The sequence below is a fragment of the Vipera ursinii genome, assembly GCF_947247035.1.
Source record: "Vipera ursinii genome assembly, chromosome: 4".
NCBI classification, from domain to species: Eukaryota; Metazoa; Chordata; class Lepidosauria; order Squamata; family Viperidae; genus Vipera; species Vipera ursinii.
In genome coordinates, this window is record NC_139514.1 from 15,850,051 (window position 1) to 15,872,451 (window position 22,401).

The 22,401-nt window shown below is 38.3% G+C and overlaps 1 protein-coding gene across 1 annotated transcript; it reads right to left on the minus strand.

Moving 5' to 3' along the window:
- Nucleotides 1-577: 577 nt before the first annotated feature.
- On the minus strand, nucleotides 578-21,555 carry LOC310640389 (matrix metalloproteinase-20-like; the record flags this gene model as incomplete). The annotated part of the gene is made up of 12 exons (XM_083362598.1): nucleotides 578-678; nucleotides 1,990-2,093; nucleotides 4,976-5,132; nucleotides 6,083-6,219; nucleotides 8,449-8,599; nucleotides 10,100-10,261; nucleotides 11,607-11,732; nucleotides 13,046-13,194; nucleotides 15,550-15,794; nucleotides 17,992-18,123; nucleotides 19,397-19,509; nucleotides 21,489-21,555. 12 exons carry the CDS (start codon nucleotides 21,553-21,555, stop codon nucleotides 578-580), a joined length of 1,644 nt encoding a protein of 547 aa, XP_083218724.1.
- Nucleotides 21,556-22,401: the final 846 nt, after the last annotated feature.

Here is a 22,401-nt window from a genome sequence, read left to right on the forward strand (position 1 = left end):
AAAAAAAGAAACATGAATTGGGGAAGACTTAAGAGGCTTTGGAAACTGGTGGACAATTTTTGTGGCCACTATCAGACATTTGAGGACTGTTGTTACTAATGGCACTTACTCTGCCACAAACCATGAATGGTCTTCCATGCACATCACATCCTCTGAAGGATTGTGTTATTAATATATGCCATTGATGAGGAATTATGGATAAAACCCTAGAAACTCACATAGGGCTGCTTAGAAGAAGCATAGAAACAAGGGACTGGAATCTAATAGGAGAATACAGATGGTATTATTTCTGCAATCTTATATTCATTTATCAGGTAAGGATTTCTAATAACTTATTCATACGATTTGGGCAGTTCATATCATCTGTGAATTGGAGATTATCAAAGTAACTGAGATTCTATTATGTTTGTTTCTTGAATTGCTGTTTTTCATTTGCTTTCTTTTCTTCACTGGATTTGAGCTATGACATGGTGCTCTGTAGTCATTTTTCTGAATGTAAAACCAAAGGGACTGCAATTCTTGCCTTGGCTTCTGTATCGGTTAGCTCATTTGTCATCCTCTGATGAGCGTTTTAGCCTCAGCAACCCACCCAAGAGCTGGATTTCACAACGTTAACCACATCTTCCTTTTCTCTGTCATATTTATAGGATTTGGGGCCTGAAAAGAAGTAAATGAATCCTAAAAAAGGAAAAGAAAAAGAAAAGAAAGTGAAGAACTCAAAGAAATCATGCCTATCACGATTAGGATAATATAGTCAATCTATCATAGATTATACAACAGTGGCCCATGATATTTCTATCTACAAACTCTATTTCATTATTTTTTAATTTATAAATGAATATACAGCCACAAGCCAAAAGCAGGTAATTATATTAAAGGAATTTATTGCTGTTCCATAAAAAGTGCCAATGTTGTATAATGGCTACATGAGCCTTTTTTTGATGGAGGGTCAGTTGTGCTGGGACAGTGAGTTCCAGAATAGATCATTTGGAAAACCACCGAAGAAGTGGTTGTTCTCCCAGATCTTGGGGAACAGAGTGATTTTGGAGTCCCCTTGTTTTGTTTTGTTTCATTTTTGTCTTGTTTTGAATATTTTGTTGTGTTGGTTAGTGGAACATTTCTCATTCTCTTTCTCTCTCTTTCTCTTTCCAGATACAATAGGTTGCTGTTTGTTTAATTGTAGGTCTTCGTAAGTCAATCAATCCCAACTAGCATGGGCAGCTCTTGGACTGTCCTAACCACTAGACAAGAACCAGAATATTGCTTTGGGAGTAGGAAATCCATTTTAAGTCCTCTTCACCATCCCTGGTAAAATAACTAATTAACTGAGTTTGGCCTGTTGCCCACAGAGAGGGCCTCCTTAGGGTGCCTCCGGTCAGGGAATGTCGACTGGTGGCCCCCAGGGGGAGGGCCTTCTCTGTGGGCACTCCGGCGTTATGGAACCAACTGCTGGTTGAGCTCCGGATGGCATCGGACCTTCGCTCCTTCCGGCACGGGCTGAAGACCCACTTATTTGAACTAGCTGGTCTGGCCTGATGGGGTTAGGGTTTTTTAATGGTTTTTTTACTGTTTTTATTGTTATTGTATTTTAATTGGGCATTGTTTAATTTCTTTTTAACTTTTGTATTGTTATTTATATATGCCCTGTTAACCGCCCTGAGTCCTTCGGGAGAAGGGCGGTATAGAAATTGAATAAATAATAATAATAATAATAATAATAATAATAATAATAATAATAATAATAATAATAATAATAATAATAATAATAATAATAATAATAATACTTACTCTACAGCATCATATCATGAATAAAAGGAGGATGAGGAAAATACATACTTTAGAATAAATGTGATAACTAAAGAATGATTCAAAAATCAAAAACAGAGTTATCATGAAAAACATCCAGAAAAATTAAATGGAAAGAGGTTTTAACAAGAATGTTTTTAAAACCTGCTTGAAAAAAAATCACATGATAGATAAAATACTTACCATTAACCTCTACAGCAGCATCTATTCGACCACTAATTCCTGAAAATTCATCCTCAATACTCTTTGGGAAGTCTTTGTTCATCTTCCGTTTTGATTCATCATAGCTTGAAAAAAAGAAACATTGTAAAGGGGAAGTTCTATGTATAAATGTAGTGTTTTGAAAAAAAAAGTGTGACATAAGAGTTGAGGTGAACTTAGAAATTTATTTTGTTATAATTCTTGCAATATCACAGGGTTTAATTAAGCCCTTTTTCTAACTATGTCTTTGCCTTTTTTCTTAAATATATACACTTGAATCCAAATGCTGTACAACTCTTGACAATAGCATCGAAGTCAATGGTCATCACTAGACCTCCAAGCAGAGAATTATAGCAAATATATATGTGTATGTGAAGGAAATATTTATCTTTCTGAGTTGCAAATATTTTAATTCTATTTTCACTAAACCTATTTAGATATGTGGTGCCCTGTATTTGTCCATTTGTGACATCACGTGTCCATTGCTTTGGACAACATCTTTAATTAATGTGGAAGATATTTTATTTATTTATTTTTTATTTTGGGGACTTATATGCCGCCCTATCTCCCGAAGGACTCAGGGCGGCTAACAACAGTAAAAAACAACGATACAAAAGTTAAAAGAAATTAAATAAACAGCCCCAATAAATAAGTTAAACTAAACAATTAAAAATTAAAAACATTTTTAAAAACCCTGTCGTCAGTCCAGGTCAGCCTGATGAAAAAGGAATGTTTTAAGGCCGCGGTGAAAGGACCGGATATCCGGGGCCATCCGGAGCTCAAGGGGGAGTTGGTTCCACAGGGCTGGCACTCCCACAGAGAAGGCCCTCCTCCTGGGGGTCACCAGCCGACATTGTCTAGCCGATGGCACCCTGAGGAGGCCCTCTCTGTGTTAGCGCACTGGGCGATGGGAAGTCGTAACCGGTAACCAATTCAGCTCATGCAGGAGGAGCGTAATATGGTAGTATCGGGATGCTCCCATCACTACCCACACGGCCGCATTCTGCACCAGCTGGAGCCTCTGGGTGGTCTTCAAGGGCAGCCCCATGTAGAGAGCATTGCAGTAATCTATACGGGAGGTAACAAGTGCGTGAGTGACTGTACGTAGGGCATCTCGGTCCAGATAGGGGCGCAACTGGTGCAACAGGCGAACCTGGGCAAATGCCCCCTGGCCACGACTCCAATATGATCTTCAAAACAGAGTCATGAGTCCAGGAGGACGCCTAAATTGCATGCCCAATCAACAGGAGGTAACACCTCTCCTCCCATAACCAAAGATGGAACCTCTTGGACAAGTCGAGATGCTGGTACGTAAAGCCACTCAGTCTTGGCCGGGTTGAGCTGGAGCCTATTCTTCCCCATCCAAATCCGTACCGCTTCCAGGCAACGGGACATCATGTCGAGGGCAGGGTGGTTCAGGGTGGAGATGAAAAGCTGGGTATCATCAGCATATTGATGATACCTCACCCTGAAACCACAGATGATCTCACCCAGTGGCTTCATATAGATGTTGAACAGGAGAGGCGAGAGTACCGACCCTTGAGGCACCCCACAACTAGGGGGCCTAGGTGTTGACCTCTGCCCTCCTGCCAACACCATCTGTGAATGGCCTGAGAGGTAGGAGAACCACCGTGAAACGGTGCCTCCCACTCCCAACCCCTCAAGACTTCACAGCAAGATACCATGGTCGATGGTATCAAAAGCTGCTGAGAGGTCTAATAGGACCAGGACAGAGGAATAACCCCTGTCTCGGGCCTGCCAGAGATCATCCATCAATGCTGTCTCCGTGCTGTACCCGGGCCTGAAACCCGATTGGTATGGATCCAGATACTCAGTTTCCTCCAGGACCAAAGGGAGCTGCCATGCCACCACGCTCTCAACAATCTTCGCAAGGAAGCGAAGGTTGGAGACAGGATGAAAGTTATTTAAAATAGCTGGATCCAAGGCAGGTTTCTTGAGGAGGGGCCTTACCACTGCCTCTTTCAAGGTGGCAGGGAAGCACCCCTCACTCAAGGAAGCATTAATAACTGCCAGGAGCCAGCCTCATGTAACCTCCCGAGCCGCATAAACCAGCCAGGAGGGACACGGGTCCAACAAACACGTGGCAGCACTTAATTTCCCCATGATCCTGTCCAGTTCATCCGGAGTCACAGGATCAAACTCTTCCCTTATATTATCGGCCAAACCCATCGCTTCCCCCTTGTCAGATACTGCCCAGTCAGAGTCCAGGCCAGCCCGAATCTGAGCGATTTTATCCACCAGATACTCACTAAACTCCTCGGCCCGTCCCCGCAAGGGGTCCTCTTCCCGTCCCCTGATTTAAAAGGGAGCTGGTCACCCTAAACAGGGTGGCTGGGCAGTTATCTGTGGATGCAATGAGGGTGGCAAAGTGAGCATGCTTCACCACCTCCATTGCCACAAGATAAGATCTAGAAAAGGATATATATGACTTGCAAAATGAACTGAATATGCACCTCAATATTTGCTTATTAGGGCCAAGATTTTAAATGCTACTGAATGAAAATCTCATCAATTAAAATCACGCTCCTATGCTATCTTGACATTTTTCCTGGCAAGAAATGAAAAGAGGAGAAAGTGGATTGCCCATTTGTAAGTAATTAATCCAGGAAAAATCCAGTTTCAATCTGATTCATGTAAGGAAATCTGCATTTGATTTTTATGTAACTTTCCCATTTGTAAACTGATAAAGAAAGAAGAAATTTCAAGGCGTGTTAGGAAAGAAACAATGCAATCACAATGAGAAATGTAAAAGTTATGTAATTAAGGGTACAATCACACCTTTCTATATGTTGGCTAAATAGATGTAGGATATCTCTGTTACTGGCTGAGGCAATATTCCAGTATTATGAACAAGACAGTATTTTTCCCCTTGGTCTCTTGTTCAGCACTTAGGAATGAAATTTCATGACTGATTATTTAAAGCCTATATTATTAGGAGACAATAAACCTGTAAAATTCATCTTCTACAAAGAAGAATGTCTTCTTTTCATCTTTCAGGTAGACGGCCGCATCTATGTGTAGGACATTTTTAGGAAATCCAAAATCTGCAATAGATCGAGAAGGGCCCTGCATGTGGAAACCATGGGTTGTCCAATAATGAGGACCTGGAGAACAATAAATAAATAAATATGATGACTCTACATAACCTTGTAATTTGAATTTCCAATTTTAATTGGATATCCTTGGGTACTTCCACACAAAGCCTTTTTAATGCTCTGGAATCAATTCAAATCTGTGTGATCACCTGCCCTTGTTTGGTTTTCACAATTTCTGACTCCGTCTGAACAAAACTTCATGGACCATGAGAGATGCATCATTATTTGAAGTTGCTTAGTGGGATAAATGTAAAAATAAAAACTGCTGCCTAGAAGAGGAAGTTGCCACCAACATTTACACCCAATGGCACAATTGCTACTCTATTTTTAATACCTGAAAATGCCATTTGGTGTAGATGTTGGTGGCAACCTCCTCTTCTAAGTAGAAGTTTTTATTTTTGCAACAACAATAATTATTAATATCAATTACAAAAGGCAGCTTTATTTGGAGCAGCTTACATTTTTCAATGATACCTTTAATATCATCAAACCACAACATCTGCCTAGCCCAAATCCTTGGGAAAGACTTGCTAGTTAATACTCTTAACACTCTAGAGTTAATCCTGGTAGTAATCTGGGTGTTGATTGCTGCAGAACAGCAGTCTTCATTGTTATTGACACTTTTTCTCCAGAATCTCCTTCAAAATTATGTGGTGTTATATGATTGACTAAGTTGAGCATAATCCATCAAGGAAATGTTATGCCTCCTGCTTGTGATTGAAAAAGAGCAACTGCTAGTAGAAATTTTCTTTTTTCTCTGCCTCCACTGTGCTGCTGGTACAGGCCCAGTAATTATAAGGGGCAGTAATAGCAGTCTTTCACACAAGACTGATTTTAAGGTAAACTAGAACCTTGTTTAAAGGTTACCATTACACAAATGATGAATACACATTCTCAGATCTAGTTTCCTAAGAAAACAACGCCAACAAAAACAACATATGTTTTCAAAACTGACCGACCCTTGAAAAAAAATGCAATTCCTCTCTCAGCTATTTCATAGGCTGCATCCACATTTGACATGAGCTGAGGGAAAGAGCTGGTAATGCTGAGTGGTTGCACATGGCTTGTGAGTTGAGCCTGCCTTCTCCAGAAGTACCTATTGAGACGGAGAAAGATAAAGAGAAGAAAAGAAAATGGGAGGCTTACTGCACAGCAAACATACCCTAGGACTTTTGAGAGCACATGGTAATGAGCTTGCAAAATGACTTTACGTGAAGCTTGCTTATTCATAAAATAGGTGCTAAGTTGAGCTTGATCAATCCAAAGATACACATTTACCACCTAGCTAGAGGCATCCAGAGAAAAGCCAAAAGGCCAATGTGATAGATTTAATCATGTATTCCAAGCTCTGCCCCCCTTTGTACATACAGCACGTGTGGCACTGAAACCGGAATTCTACTTCTACTTTATGCACAAAGCTAGTGGGTTACTTTGGGCCAGTCAGTCTGTGTCAGCATGAGGAAGGAGGCGGCAATGGCAAAGCACTTCTAAAAATGTTATTAAGGAAACTGCATGGGTCAACATCCACTCCCATACCTATTAAAAATTGAGGAAAAATAAGAAGTCGGGAAGGGGAATGTCAGGGAAGATGCCTACCCTTTATTTTGAAGGACATTTTAACACTGGGAAATTCATGCAATACTTAGGATTTCTATTTACTGGTATTGTTAAATGTCTATCCAGGTCATCCAGGTCATAGTTATCCCAAAGATGCTTTGTTCATGACTTTCTTGTTTTTTCTTTGAAGACATTTCGCTTCTCATCCAAGAAGCTTCTTTAGCTCTGACTGGATAGTGGGGAATGGAAGGATTTATACTGCTTGCAGACAGCTGGTCATTTGCATTCTTTTAGAGAGTCATCTATCTTCAGTCTACCACACGGTCCTTTCAACAGTTCCAAGAAGGCTCCACACCCATTCACTTAGCAACAGAAATTTTGGGTTCAGTTGTGAGTGAGGACTACCTGTAAAAGTAATTTCCATGCCCTTCCCTCCCAAGTTCTTTATTGAAATTCAGAGATAAATGGATCTGGGATTGCTTTCTCTTTATTTTCCTAGTGCTACACCATATTCATCCATCCACATCTCTACACACAAAAAATGATCATGGTATCATCTAGAAACTGACCATTTTGCTGGACCAGAGACACCAAAGACAAAAATTCATACTCTTGTATCTTCTCATTTAGACTACTACAATTTGCCTTGTCCAGGACTGCCCTTGAACATGTCACAAAAACTGCAGAAGGCCTAGAATGTGCCGACCCAGTTGAATAACACTTGTCCTGCAGGACCCTGCCTTGACTGATGGTGGACTTCTGAGCCAAGGGACTGATGCTTATCTATAAACACTTCTATGAATTGTTGTCTTCTTTTTTTTAATCCCATTTATATCCCGCCCTTCTCCGAAGACTCAGGGCAGCTTACAATCTAAAGCACAAATCAATGTGCTTAGCAATAGCCTTCATTCTATGTATATGCCTGCTTATTAGGGCTTTCGGGGGGCCCCAAGCGGCATTTTTACAAAGTCAGCTTATTGCCCCCAACAATCTGGGTCCTCATTTTACCTACCTCGGAAGGATGGAAGGCTGAGTCAACCTTGAGCCTTGTGGGACTCGAACCTGCACTAATTCCAGGCAGCTGGTGTTACTTAAGGAGGCATTAGCCCACTGCTCCACCAAGGCTCTTCAGGCAGAATCTACCTGCCTTACACAATCTAGTAAGGAGAGGATGCTGCAGGATCCAGCCTGATAGAGACTGGGGGGCTGAGATCCAGAGAATGGTATTCTCAGCAATAGTCCCATCTCTCTGGATCAGTTTACCCCCCTAAGGTAGATATGCTGAAATCAGTACTCTTCAGAGGGGACATTCTATGACAACAGTTTTTAGTTACAGTTGTTATTAATAGCACCGATTGTTTTTTAAGGGCTTGACTTTGTATTTTATTGATGTTTTATTTAAGCTGCCTAAAACTGTGAGAATAGACAGCACAGAAAATAAATCTTTTAACACTTCATGTGAGTCATTGTATCTCTCTCCTTTTTTCTCTGCCAGACACGACAGAAGTCACGTCGAATGGCAAAATCATTGAGTCATTCCACAGCAGGAAGCAGAAAGAGGGGATTTTTAGGTGGGTCTTCAGAACCAAGAGTTGTGTGTGAAACAATCTTGTCAAAGGGGATGTTGCCTTCATTCCCAATATATTCCCATATAGCTGAAAACTGGCCTTCCAAAAAACAAACAAGCCAAGACCATATTACTCTTCTAGAAATAAAACGTAATAGTCTACTGTCTACTGTGGGACACTGAATAAAGAAAGAATCTTACCTGTCTTTGAAGAAAAGTAACTCTTTCCCCAGCATTGTTACAGCATCAAATGAAAATTTGGAGTCACAATGATCTGGACTGTATGGTGTTGGTAGGTTGGAAAAAGGTTGACGTGAAACCTGAGGCTTTCGGGATCCAAATTCCCTTGGCCCTAGAAGATGATTCTCTTTGAACTAGGAGTGAAAACTCATTGTATGTGGCTGATATATTGTATTACTTACACATTTGCAATCCTCCAGAATTAGATAGATGGAGGGATAGATAGAAAGATAGAGATTATATAGTATTAGTATTACTTCTGAACAGTTCTAATTAAAAAAAACCAGTTCCATTAAAATAGTCGTACTGAAATATATTTCAAGCCAAACCAAATCTCTTCAGTTGCAGAATGTGTGGCAAAATGTATACATTGATAAGGGATATTAATTGTTAACACTATTTATAGGAGAGCGGAAAAAATGAAAATAGTGTTTTAACATGAGCTTTGCAGTAGTTATACATAATCTGCACCCCTAGAACTGTGGTTGGGTATCCATGGAGTTATAGTTAAGAAAGTCAAGATGGCAGCCATCATGATATGATCAAAGACTTACCCATGGCACACACAAAAAACAGGTAGTTTCAATTATTATTATTATTATTTATTTTAATCCCATTTGTATCCCCCCTTCTCCGAAGACTCAGGGCAGCTTACAATTTAAGCACAAACCAATGTGCTTAGCAATTACACGGTCAGTGGCCACCATCTTTATATTTAACCATACCTTCCAGATGTGTCTGGGGACCTTTGTAATATCTGAAGCCTCTTTGATACAGTTGCTGAAAATCTGATAGCAGAGTTTCTCATCATTTTAAAACATAAATCATGTAAGAAGTGGGGGGGGGGGAAATCAAGTTTAGACCATAATAGAGAATCTTTCCCCAAACTCCTGGGGAAATTAAAATGAAACAAAAATGTTCTGTCCATTTTCCCAAATCACCTCATAATAAAAGTAGAAAATGTGGGCTGGAGAAGAAAGTGAACGACTGTTTAGCATAGGGTAGTTAATAAATGCATCTATGTCTATACACCCAACAAAGAAATCTTAATGTGAATTTGAGCTAGAAAGTTGGTTGAACTCAGCCAATTGTGGTTTCTCAACAGCCATAATTTAGTATGGAGTCATTGGTGCTCCCAGAGTTTGGCTGTTTTCTTCCAAAAGTTTCATTACCAAACTAGGTAACACCATTAGTGCTAGTGGGGAATGGGGTTTGCTGTCATTTTGCCCTGTCGGTATTGGTGGGAGTGGTGATCCCTTGATTAAGTTGTTGTTTATGGTATTCAGACAAACAAGCTAACAGTAAATAACAGCCCAAGATTCCCCACAGATCAACCTTGAATTAAAAATATTCTCTTCTAAAGTTTAGTATGATGACATCTGGTAATGATTAGTAAGTGTTAATTAATCATAGCCAGATTAGAAATTTATTTCAATTAATATTAATATGTCCTACTTTATAAAATGGAGATAGCACTGCATAAACGAAGAATGCAAATGTTTTGCATGAGTTACTAAAAAAAAGAAGGACTAGTTGTAAGGAAGTAAATAAATTAAATCTAAAGAATTTAAATGTTAAGAGGTAAACTTTTTTAAAAAGCCATATGAACTACCATATAATGCCTGAATCCCTTTCACATCATCTTTTGGGAGTCGGAAACCAAAGGGATGCTGATATTTGTAGGTCGGATACATCAAAGACGATGGATCAGTAGAATGGGCAAGGCCCAGTGCATGGCCAAATTCATGAGCAGCAACAGTGAATAAGTTGAATCCTATATAATAAAAATATAATGTTAATATTAGTAATATCTATAGGTTTATGGATTCCTTGCTACTGATTGTGATGATAACTAGGGATCATTTGAGTTAAGTACTCAAAGCCAAAAGTCATAACTTTATTGTCCGATAATAGTCTGATGATACAATTTCCAGCTACAATAGAGCTGAAAACAACATTCTGCAGTATATGTATGATAAAGCAAAAAGTTTGAATATGATGACATTGTACAAGCAGAAATGGATGCTGGACTGTATAGTAAATATGAAGACAGATATTTCCCCTCTTTTTGGAACAACTGAATTAATTAATTACTTTTCATTTAGCGCTTTCCTTCCGTGCTTAGCATGATTGACTATCAACAACAGCAAGACCAATTTAAGACTTCAAATTTATAAAAGAGAATAAAATTCTATGCTACTTTTGCAGGAATTTCTCATTCTTTGGAAAAAAACTAAGAAGGATATTTATATTCTGTACTGTTGCAAAATCAAGCTTTGTAAGTCAATGTTCCCAATAAAAAAGAATATTTGCAACTCAGGGTTGAAATGAGGGGTCCTTGATGCTCTCTGAGCTTGGATGTCACCTAGTTTGGATAATGAAATGTCTGCAAGAAAACAACCAAGCTCAGAGAGCACCAAGGACCCCTTAAGTCAATGTTCATGTAATTTAGCTGGTTTCCCCCCCCCCATAAAATGTAGCTCTTGAGATTTTATATACATGAAGTACAAGCCATATGTTAAAAAGGTAAAGGTAAAGGTTCCCACGTACATGTGTGCTAGTCGTTTCCGACTCTAGGGGCCGGTGCTCATCTCCGTTTCAAAGCCGAAGAGCCAGCGCTTGTCCGAGGACGTCTCCGTGGTCATGTGGCCGGCATGACTAGACGCCAAAGGCGCATGGAACGCTGTTACATTCCCACCGTAGTGGTCCCTATTTTTCTACTTGCATTTTTACGTGCTTTCGAACTGCTAGGTTGGCAGAAGCTGGGACAAGTAACAGGCGCTCACTCTGTTACACGGCACTCAGGATTCAACCCGCCAAACTGCCGACCTTCTGATTGACAAGCTCTATAAACATTTGATAGCCCTGATCTTCCAGGGTTGGGAAGAATTCATAAATCAAGGAAGATCTCTACTGGATCTACTGAAAAGCAAACTGTACTGTTGAACTAAACCTTGTGCATTGCAAAATATAGTGATTTTCCTGTTACTGAAGGACCAAGATGAATCCTTTTTTCAGTTCATTTATGGTTGCTTGTGTATTTATTTATACAGAGGTCTGGTTTTGAACAAATTGCCCTTTTAAAGTATTTTCAGGTTAGGGTATAGTTTTATGCCTACCATTCATCCCCATCGTCCACTTCTCTGCATTGTCAAAATGAGTGTCTCCACCTAGACCTTCCCCAGGTGCAAAAGCATGTGCTAAGGTCCCTCGTGGCCCATCAAATGGGTAGGAGTCCCCATGGTCTATCAGAATATAGAAACAAAATGTGACCTTAGAATAATTAGAGAGTTAGGACATATTGTGAACTGCGTGGTGTTTTTTTATTCTTAGTATACGAGAATGCTATAAATGGAAGGGTTTCCGTGGAATTTGGCAATAATTGTAGAATTGCTCTCAAATAAACCAGTGACTGGATACAAAGACCAAATAGCCATTTCCTTTTAAGACAATCCTTCATAAATTAGAATGCAGTTTTTAACTTGGATTTTTTTTTTACCACTAGCATTCAGTGAATCAGAACAGAAGCTCCAGGATATCATCTGAAATAATATCCTTCCTTCCTTCCTTCCTTCCTTCCTTCCTTCCTTCCTTCCTTCCTTCCTTCCTTCCTTCCTTCCTTCCTTCATGTTTGGATTCTTTGTTTGGCTCCCTGTATAGCAAAATTAATACAGGTACTCCTTGACTTACAAGTTTATGTTTAACAAAAATTTGACACTATAATGCTGTTGGAAAAAGTGACTTACAACCCATCCTTGAAGTTCTGGCCATTGCAACAGACATGTGATCAGAATTTGGGTACTTGGTAAATGGCTTGCATTATGATGGTTGCAGCATCTTGTGGTCATGCGATCATATTTTGCAGCCTTCCCAGCTGGCTTCGACAGGCAAACTGAATTTGGGAAGCTGGATTCACCTTATGATCCACTTAACGACCACAGTGATTCACTTAATGGCAGTAGTAAAAATGATCATAAAATGAGATTGGCCATGAGATGACTCGCTTTATAACTGTAACAATTTACAATGGAAATTCCAGTTCCAATTATGGTTGTAAGTCAAGGATTATCTGTAGAAGTTGTATATTTCAAAGGGCTACTGAGCATCACTTTACAAATTGATTTAAAAGTGGGAAATTAGATAGGATTCTTATTAAAATAGGAGCCAGATAAATTTCTCCCTCACCTTCTTCTACTTACATTTTTCTGTATCTCTACCAGTCCTGTATCTTAGCAGCTATTGGCTAAGAAGAATAAATGCCTTCTCCTTTACTTTTGCCAAACTGACTTCTTCTAGACATTTACTTACCACTTTGAATATCACAAGAAATATAGCACATCATATTTTTTTCAACAGATGAAAGTGTTCCCTAAAAGATACCCCACGTTCACCTCATCCATACTCATATGGGGGTCTTCCAACCCAAAAGGGCTTATAAACACAATAGTTGCATTATTCTGAAAACGTTGTCAGCTCTTTCCCAGTATAAACTTAGCCTATTAAGAATAAAGGCAAATATCTGAAATTCGGTATGAGGGATATTACCAAGAGCAGTTACCTCCATTTTCAAATGAGATCATGATATCTGCTTCTCCTGTTTTTGCCTTTATGAAGTTCAGTGGGGCAGCAGCACTCCATGTTCTCAGACCCATCTCTACCGCCTTGTCAACCTCTGCCTGAGTTAGGCTAGACGTGTATTTTTTTAGCCTGTGGAGAAGAATGCACATGCAGAATATAACAAGGCTGAGCCCAAGGGAGGGGGTTAAATGGGTCATTAGTCTCAAGTCCCTTCAAGCCCACAAGAGTTCTAAGTCCAGCCCACCTTGAATTCCATTGACTCTTATCTACTACCAATTTGCTTTGACCATTAGTGGTTCAGATTCTTGCAGAGAGCTTAAGTTTGCAATAAAACTATATATTCATTTGAACCGCCTGGACTCCTGATTTCCTGTGCTTGACAGCACATATGAAAAGATGGGAATGAGACTATAATGTAGCTAGTTAGGGAAAGGGTCTCAGAGTACGTGAAGCAGTTATAAAGCAATCGTAACTATGGACATCAAGGCAATGTTCTTATTTGGAGGTTTTTCTTGAGGTTTGCAGAATTCTTCATCAGGCATTATGGTTGCAAAAAAGAAAGGGCAGAGAAGCAAAAATGAAAAGAAAAGAAAAGAAATAAGTTATAAAAGAAAGAGGGAAATAGTTTGATCTTATTTTGATCTATGGAACGAGGAATTACAGATAGCCCTTGAATTACAACACTTAGTTTAGTGACCATTACACGGCACTGAAAAAAGTGACTCCTGACCATTTTCCACACTTACAACCATTACACCAACCTCATGGGCATGAGATCAAAATTCAGATGCTTTTCAGCTGATTCATATTTATGACAGTTGCAGGTGCCCCGGGGCCATGTGATCACCTTTTGTGACTTTCTGACAAAGTCAGTGAGGAAACCCAATTCGTGTAACAGCTGTGTCATTAACTTAACAACTGCAGTGATTCACTTAATAACTGTGGCAAGAAAGTTCATAGAATGGGGCAAAATTTATCTTTATCTTTTATTAAATTTATATACCGCCCTTCTCCCGAAGGACTCAGGGCGGTGAACAGGGCATATATAAATAGAAAATACAAAAATTAAAAGAGAATTAAACAATTGCCCAGATAAAAACAGTAACAGTATAAAAACCCATTAAAAACCCTAACCCTAAAAACCCTAATGCAAAATTTAACAATTGTCTCATTTAGCAGTAGAAATTGTGGGCTCGGTTGTGGTTGAGGATTACCTGCATTGTTTATTTTCAAAAGACATTGGATTAAAAAAAAATCTATGAAAAAATTATTGCATGGCAACACTTTAAATTTAATAGACGGAAAACCCTGTAAACAGCAGTTCATAGTTTAAAGCCATACAATTGTTTACGATAGTTTGCAGTGATCGTTTTAAGCATCCTGTAGATGGCGCTCTAGTTATTTGTGAGTTATTGAATCAATCATTCTGATGGTGTTGGTCAGAAAAAAATTTCATGTAATGCCCACTCAACTTGTCAATGGATCTTGATGAAGGGGGAAAAAAAACCCTCTTTTTTCTTTTTCAATTTTTGTCGATTTTTTTTAATGCAACTATGTTATCTGAATATGAACTTTTAAAATATTGAAAGATAGAAGGTAAGGTATGAAAGATGGGATATTTTCACGTGAATGTATCTTATTTGAAATATCATAAGGATGTATCTCACATCTTAAACTTACACCTGCATATATGAGCAGCTTCCTTTAAAAAATATAGACTGAGGATGAAGGTTCGTTCTCCGAGCTTGTGGGTTGGTTTCTGAATGTTTTGTTACCAGGCTAGGTAACATTTTCACCTAGCCTGGTAACGAAACATTCAGAAACCAACCAACAAGCTTGGAGAACAAATCTTCACCCTCATCCTACACCCGAGCTACAGATATTAACCACTATTGCAAATATAGGTTGGTATGTTTGTTAGTGATGTTTGACTCCTGATGGTCATACCTTTGGGGAAATATTAAAATCCTATATCACCGAAGTACTGGCAAATGCTACTTGTGCAGTCAATAAGCAAGAGAGAGATTTGCCCACCTCCCTCAAATGGCAAATGTTGATATAGCTCTGTAATGCATAGGTGACTGGCAAAACAAGAAGACATCTAAATGGCAGAATAGCAAGTAGCAAATACGGTAATATATATTTTTTATTTTTTATTTATTTTAATTCCATTTATATCCCGCCCTTCTCCAAAGACTCAGGGCAGCTTACAAGCTTAGCAGTAGCCTTCATTCTATGTATATGCCTGCTTATTAGGGCTTTCACGCCCCCCCCAAGCGGCATTATTACAAAGTCAGCTTAATTGCCCCCAACAATCTGGGTCCTCATTTTACCTACCTCGGAAGGATGGAAGCCTGAGTCAACCTCGAGCCTGGTGGGATGCGAACCTGCACTAATTGCAGGCAGCTGGTGTTACTTAAGGAGGCATTAGCCCACTGCTCCACCAAGGCTCTTATAGATATTTGAAGAATGTTAATTCATTACCTGTATGTCAGTGTCCTTTTCTTCCACTTAGGTTCTCCTGGGAAAAGTCGATAGTTTGCTATATCAGGGACACCACAGCGAGGCTTCTTTATTATATCCATAGTGCTGTGGTCCAACTTTCCGGTGACTTGTAAGCCAAAGAAAGTTTGCATCTGCTGGACTTTCCTTGTCATGGAATTGCCGTCACTGATCATTTCTCCAGCTTGGTGTCTTCCTTTTGGTGTGTAGTATTTGTCAAGGTATTCCTAAAGGCAGAGACATAAAGGAGTAAGTTCTCCTCTTATACATCAGAGGGGGAAGGAGATGACAAACAAATGTACAGCTTTGCATAAAATTAGGAAGCCCTCATTTAAATACTGTATAGATCTATGTCTGCTATAACGTATTCCTGAATTGCTTGTGCTGTGTTCATCTATTTAGTAACCCCTCTTCTTTAAAAAATAATCTTCCATCAGGTTACAATAAAACAACCCAAAACTACCATACTAAATTCCAGAGTGAAATACTCAAACTAAATTGTGACAATATAACACAAAATTTACAAAATGAGATAGAAATAAAATTTAAAACCTAGTCGAATAGTACATATTAACTGATTCCAATCGCTACTAAATTATCTGTATAATAAAAGTTGACATCATTATCATTATCATCATCATCATCATCATCATCATCATCATCATCATCAATATAATGTTTATGTGAATTGGTGCTCTGAATATTGTCTTCAATTGTTCAGTTGATCATTGTGGCTCGGAAACTTTAAAGCTCCTTATTATTTTTGTATACGATGTTTTCAAGAAGTCTTTAAATATTCTATAGCTATTTAAACTGGATAGGTTTTTCAAGCCCAGTGTGATAGAGTTAATTAAATAACAGTTTGCTGCTTTTAAAATGATGGTTGTAATCTCTGCATTTACAGTGTCCATTTAGTGAGGTAGCTATAGTTTGCTTAACTATGGTGTATTAAACAAATCGAGGATGCAATGGATTTGTAGTATGCATTAAATTATAATCATACATCAGCGACATTGGTTTGGTTTACACAACTTGTAAAACTCAACTATATTGTGACTCAGCACATTACATGGCTATTTTATCATTTATTTGACAGTCTTCTCCAACCTGGAATTTCCCGGATGTGTTGGGATTGCGGCTCTCAAGATTATCAGTTGCCAACAGATGTTAATCCGGAAGCTGCAAGATTATTGAAATATATATCATCACTATGCCAAGCAGACATATGTGTTTGGTGTCTATGTGTACGAGGGAAACAGATGAAATGTGCCTTATTATAGTGTGACCTGAATCCTATGATTTACATATTTGTAAACCAAAGCATAAAACCTTTGCATCTTAACATGCAAATAGGAAGAAATCATTTTTTCCCTTCCTTACTAACATTTAGAATTATGGTCACTCTAATGCAGGTTAACAATTTGCAAAAATGCTTTCCTAAAGTTATTAAAATGTTATGAAATTGAATTTCCAGTAGCTTAACATTTCTAATGATCCATATAGTTACAGGTTGCATAAAGTGCAGGCTTAATATTTAAAGCAAGATTCTGTTATATTTCCAGTATGAGTCTTCAAGACTTAAGACCCTGTTGACATTTAAAGCCTATTTCCCCCAATTGTACGGGAAAAGGAAATAACAAAACCACATGTCTTCTTCTAAATGGTGACAATGGTATCATCATTTGTGATAGAAATGCAGTGTTTCACTTACATACACAGCAGGATAAAAATGTTTGTCATGCAATAGAAAAAGAGTTAAAACATCTTTCCTAATTTCTTCATAGGGCTACTAAGGGCAGAATCTATAAAATTATAACTTGTTTATCATAACATTTGAACAAAACTCTGCTGCATTGAAATTAAGTCCTGTTGATACCTACACAACCTATTTTTGGTATATGGTAGGCAGATGATCAGAGGACTGGAGACTAAAACATATGAAGAACAATTGTAGGAATTGAGTATGTCTAGTTTAATGAAAAGAACGACTGGGGTGACATGAAGCAGTGTTCCAATATCTAAGGGACTGCCAGAAAGAAGAGGGGGTCAACCTATTTTCCAAAGCACCTGAAGGCAGGACAAGAAGCAATGGATGGAAACTGAACAAAGAGAGAAGCAACCTAGAACTAAGGAGAAATTTCCTGACAGATAATTAATCAGTGGATAACTTGCCTTCTGAAGTTGAGGGTGCTCAGACACTGGAGGTTTTTAAGAAGAGATTGGACAACCATATAGCATCTCCTGCTTGAGCATGGGGTTGGACTAGAAGACTTCTCAGGTCCCTTCCAACTCTGCTATTCTGTTCTGTTCAGTTATGCTAACAGTTAAGCTCAGTTCAATTGAAAAATACAGTAGGACTTAGGCTTCCAAATGTACACCTAAAATTGCAGCCTAAATCATTAAAGCATGCAAACCATTACCAACCTGGGCAATGTAGAAATCACTCCAGTTGGATGTTTTTGGCAATGCAAAAAGAGCCGGGGCTGCAGCTGAGTATTTCAAACAAAATATCAAAAGTAAAGCTGGGGAGAAGATGCAAAACACCTCCATTTCTTCCTACATATGAAGAGTGGCTTGAGAAGAGCAGACAAAGAGATCCCATTCTCCTTTTATAGAGGAAACCTGGTTTGGAAGCTAAGAGCTAAGATGACTCATGTCTCAGAAGGTAATTACACAGCTTAAAGCTTTGATGAAGGGGTAACACCAGTACTTAGAGGAAAAGTTGGATTCTTTCTAACTCATTAAAAAACATAGGCAAGAAAGAAACATTATAGAATGCTACAGAAATTCAGTGTGTTGGAACCAGAGCAGAACATCAGTTTCATAACCATACTTATTGCTTCTCCACATTCCAATTACATCTACCGCCCCTTCTAAGAACCTCTTCGGAATATCAGAGGACTTATTCCATATATCATATAAAGCATATTACCTATGAAATGAGCCTTTCTCAAGTGTAATGAATGACCACCCTACCTGATTCTAACCATTGCATGATGGGAACATGGGGGACATCAAAGAAAAAAAAATCCTTGATAACAGTGGATTGTTTCCTCCATAAAACCAATACATGGTAAACAAAACTATGAAAAACTAAAAATAAATCTCTGATTTCTATCACATGATTCCAAATGCTCTTAAAGAGAACTGTTTTCATAATCTTTTGAACCACTGTCAAAATAGAGGCTCATCCAACCTCATGGAGTAACCTTTTCCTGAGGGACAGGTCTACCATAGAGAAGGTCTTAATCAATCCCTCTGTCTTCTTTTAGGGCGAGCATGAGAAAATTATCTCATTCTTAGATGATATAGGTCTGCCAGACTCTATATGAAGAAGTTATTCTAGTATGTATATACTCTATGGCAGAAATTTACCCTGTTATTGCTGACATATGCTTTATTGTTTTATTGGTGCATGTGGTGTCATTAGTACAAATGTTCTTCCTCTTTCAGGTGTGGTGTGACAACAACAGTCATGTCATTTGAGGCCATAGTTAGCATCATTGGTATCATTACTTAAACTTACCATAGGCTTTGGAAACAACTTTGATCAAAGGCAGTTGGGAAGGTCAGTAAGAATAGTATAATCAAATATGTAAGAAGGATCATCCTTCTTGCTTATCTCTTCAAAGGATAGCCATTTTCTCTCATTGTATGTATACTGTGAATGAAAAAGGCTGTTGCTTGAAGAGATACAACAGTCAGTGGAAGAACGTGATCTGTTATGCTTTTTTGTGAAGCGATTGCTTAAGTGAGTTGACCTTATGGAATCACTTAATTCTCTTGCATGTACGCATGACAATAGAAGCAAAGAGGGATCTATGTATACCTCAACAGGATGACCCAAAGACATCAACCGCAATGAAGACATTTGTTGTGGTGCAAGCATATGCATAAGGTATTGGACTGAAGGAAGTTTCATAATCACAGCAGATGCAAGTGCTGTGAAGAGGAAAGATTGTCTTTGTGCTTATGTACATTCTCTGTCTGTTGCATGTATCTGTTGGATGGGTCTTCTAATTTATCTACTTTCACCTACTTAGAAAGTACTTCAAAAAGATATATAAATGTGTTTACTCTCAAAGACATATGAATAGTTTGACAAACTCCTATTACTGTTAATTATCCTAAGTGTAAGCTTTCTGGGTTATATTTTGAAAGATGTTTATGAAACAACCAGCACAATTATAGCGTAGTTTGTGTATGATGTGCAAAAAACACAATGAAAGCCCATTCTGGATTCATTGCAGTGTTGTTGCCCTGTATCGGCTTACTAAATTACATGGTACTTTGACACATAAATCAGCATTTTTCTAAATGAATATGAACTCCCTCTGAAATATACCCAGTTATGTTTAAGTATCATGTTAGAGTGAAATAGTTTATTGCAGCTTTTAAAGGCTTTTCAAAGGCTAGTCCAGGTTTTGGAGCAATTCTTGCTTCTTTCATCAACTCCAAGATGAAGAAGAAAGTTGTGTCATAGGATGGTGGTATTCTACTTGTGTTGTGCTTCTATTGTCTGGGAGTCCAAACTTTCTTCTATTCTTGGAGAAGTTGGAGAAGTTGCACATGCTTTCGTAGACATTAAGTAGAATACACTGTATTGTAAGCAAGAAAAGTTGGCTTCTTGGAACAGGTCTACTGAAATAATACTGCATTACTAAATGTATTATTTGTATATTAAATACTTAGCAAACACATTATATAAACATGCTGGGAGCCATCCGCTATTAGCCTCTGTGATTCTACTTTTGGAGATCTTTTTTCAATTCTCTTTTATTGGCCTTTTTGTTGTCTTGTTATCATAGGGGATAAACACAAGAAACAAGAACCACGTAGATTTCAGAAAGAAAGGTTTAATGCTAGTCAAGGTAATATCACAATCTTGAAACATGTAATAACTTCCCAAATATATAACAAGCTAATTACAGTGAAGGAACTTTGTCACGTTTCCTTTTTATGTCTCTTTTCCTATAGCCAATGAAGTTCTCCTTCTTCGTCTAATACTCCCAGTGTCTTGTAGCTGCTAACCCATAAAGTAGAAAGTACCACCAACATTAACCAACCAGAAGGCTGCTGCGTAAGTGGCCTCTCAGGGCTGGCCTCCCTATATGGCCTGAAATGTCATTAACATGGCACTGAATTTTGTCAGCATAATATTTCGGAGGAGAGTCAAGGCTCAAAATTTCTTATTCTTTAGCCTATGATACCTTTGACCATTGTGATTCTCTATCTATTCTCCCATGATGTGTAGCATGGCTCTGTGAGAAATCTTCAGTTTAGAGATAAAGAGAGCAAGTTTTCATTCTTGAAATAATTTTCTTCTGTATTTCTCTATGGCAAGACACCTTGGTGAAAGAATCATCAGTGTCAAGAGGTATGTTCAGCAAAGAAACCCACAGCACTTTTAAAATTACAATTGTGTTCAAAATGTGGGTGTCGTTCTTCTGTCTGCATCTTGTACCTGTATACTTTTGCATCTCAGGTGGTGCAGCTAAAAAAGCAAATGAATATGCAGGCTGCAGCCTCCATTTTAGGCACAGCAATTATATCCTATAATCTATTTGTGTGATGGAATCAGAAACCACCATGATTGTATATCTTCCCAGAAGCACAGACATAAAGCCAAAAGGTCCAATAATGTATTTTGATTTTTTAAAAATTACACATACTGTATCCTTATATGACAGGAAAAGAAGGAAGGAAGGAAGGCAGAAATTATTCACACATTATTAGTTATTTTGAATACATTTGTAATTGTCAGCCCTTTAAGGTAGCTCAGATTAGGAAATCAAAATAATACATATTAAAACTACTTTTATTGTAAATTTATAGTAATGAATCTTTATAGTCCAGATGCACCTTCCTTTATCTTCATGAGAACTAGAAAGGATCCTATCTGAGATAGTTTCTTGGCTTACTGTTTTGTCCTGGACTTCTTTTATCTGACTGTTGTCTTGGCAACGGCTCTTCCTCTTGTTCCTCCATGCTACTCCTTCTGCCTATTATACTAGCTCAAAAAAATCTCAGATATTATTATTATTATTATTATTATTATTATTATTATTATTATTAGCTCAAAAAAAATCTCAGACTAGCTTATCAATATTAAAACAGTGTTCCTTTGTCATGTAGTGTTTTGCTTGGAATCCACTCAACGCTCAATCTGCCTTACAACCTGTCACCTGCCTTACAACCTGAACAGGAGCTGTAAAATATATTTTTTTTGCTTTTTGGTTTCCAGAATAACTCAGTTTTGATTATTTTTTTTCTCAGAAGGTTTCCCTCTGGTTAGAGATCTTCCTGAATCCATCTGGTGATCCTCTGTCAGGCCAAGCCCAGAGATGAGACAGAGATAAAATCCAGTTGAGTTCAATCCTTTATTTTCTTATATCTAATGGACAGAAACTTGCCAGACTAAAGCTATAGCCTTCTAACCTACTAGATATATCCTGAGAGATTCTACGGCATGGCTACCCTAGAATTTCTCCCCAATCCAGCCCATAACTGTGCAGTCACTTAATCCAGGCATGTGTCTGCCACCTTTCTTTTGAGTGCACAATGCAAAAGACAGAAAAAGCTTGTCCATTTTACAGTAGAAAACCCAATTCTTAACAAACCGGCACAAGTTTTTATTACAAGATAGAATTTTTGCTATCTCTTCTCTTTTCTCACCTTCTGTTTGCATGTTTTAAGAGCGAGCTTGGTGTAATAGTTAACACAACAAACTAGAAACTGGGACTTCTACAGTAGTCCTGCTTTAGACAGATAGCCAACTGAATGGGCCAATTACAATGATTAATACATAATGGGGAATCTGCAGAAATATCACTA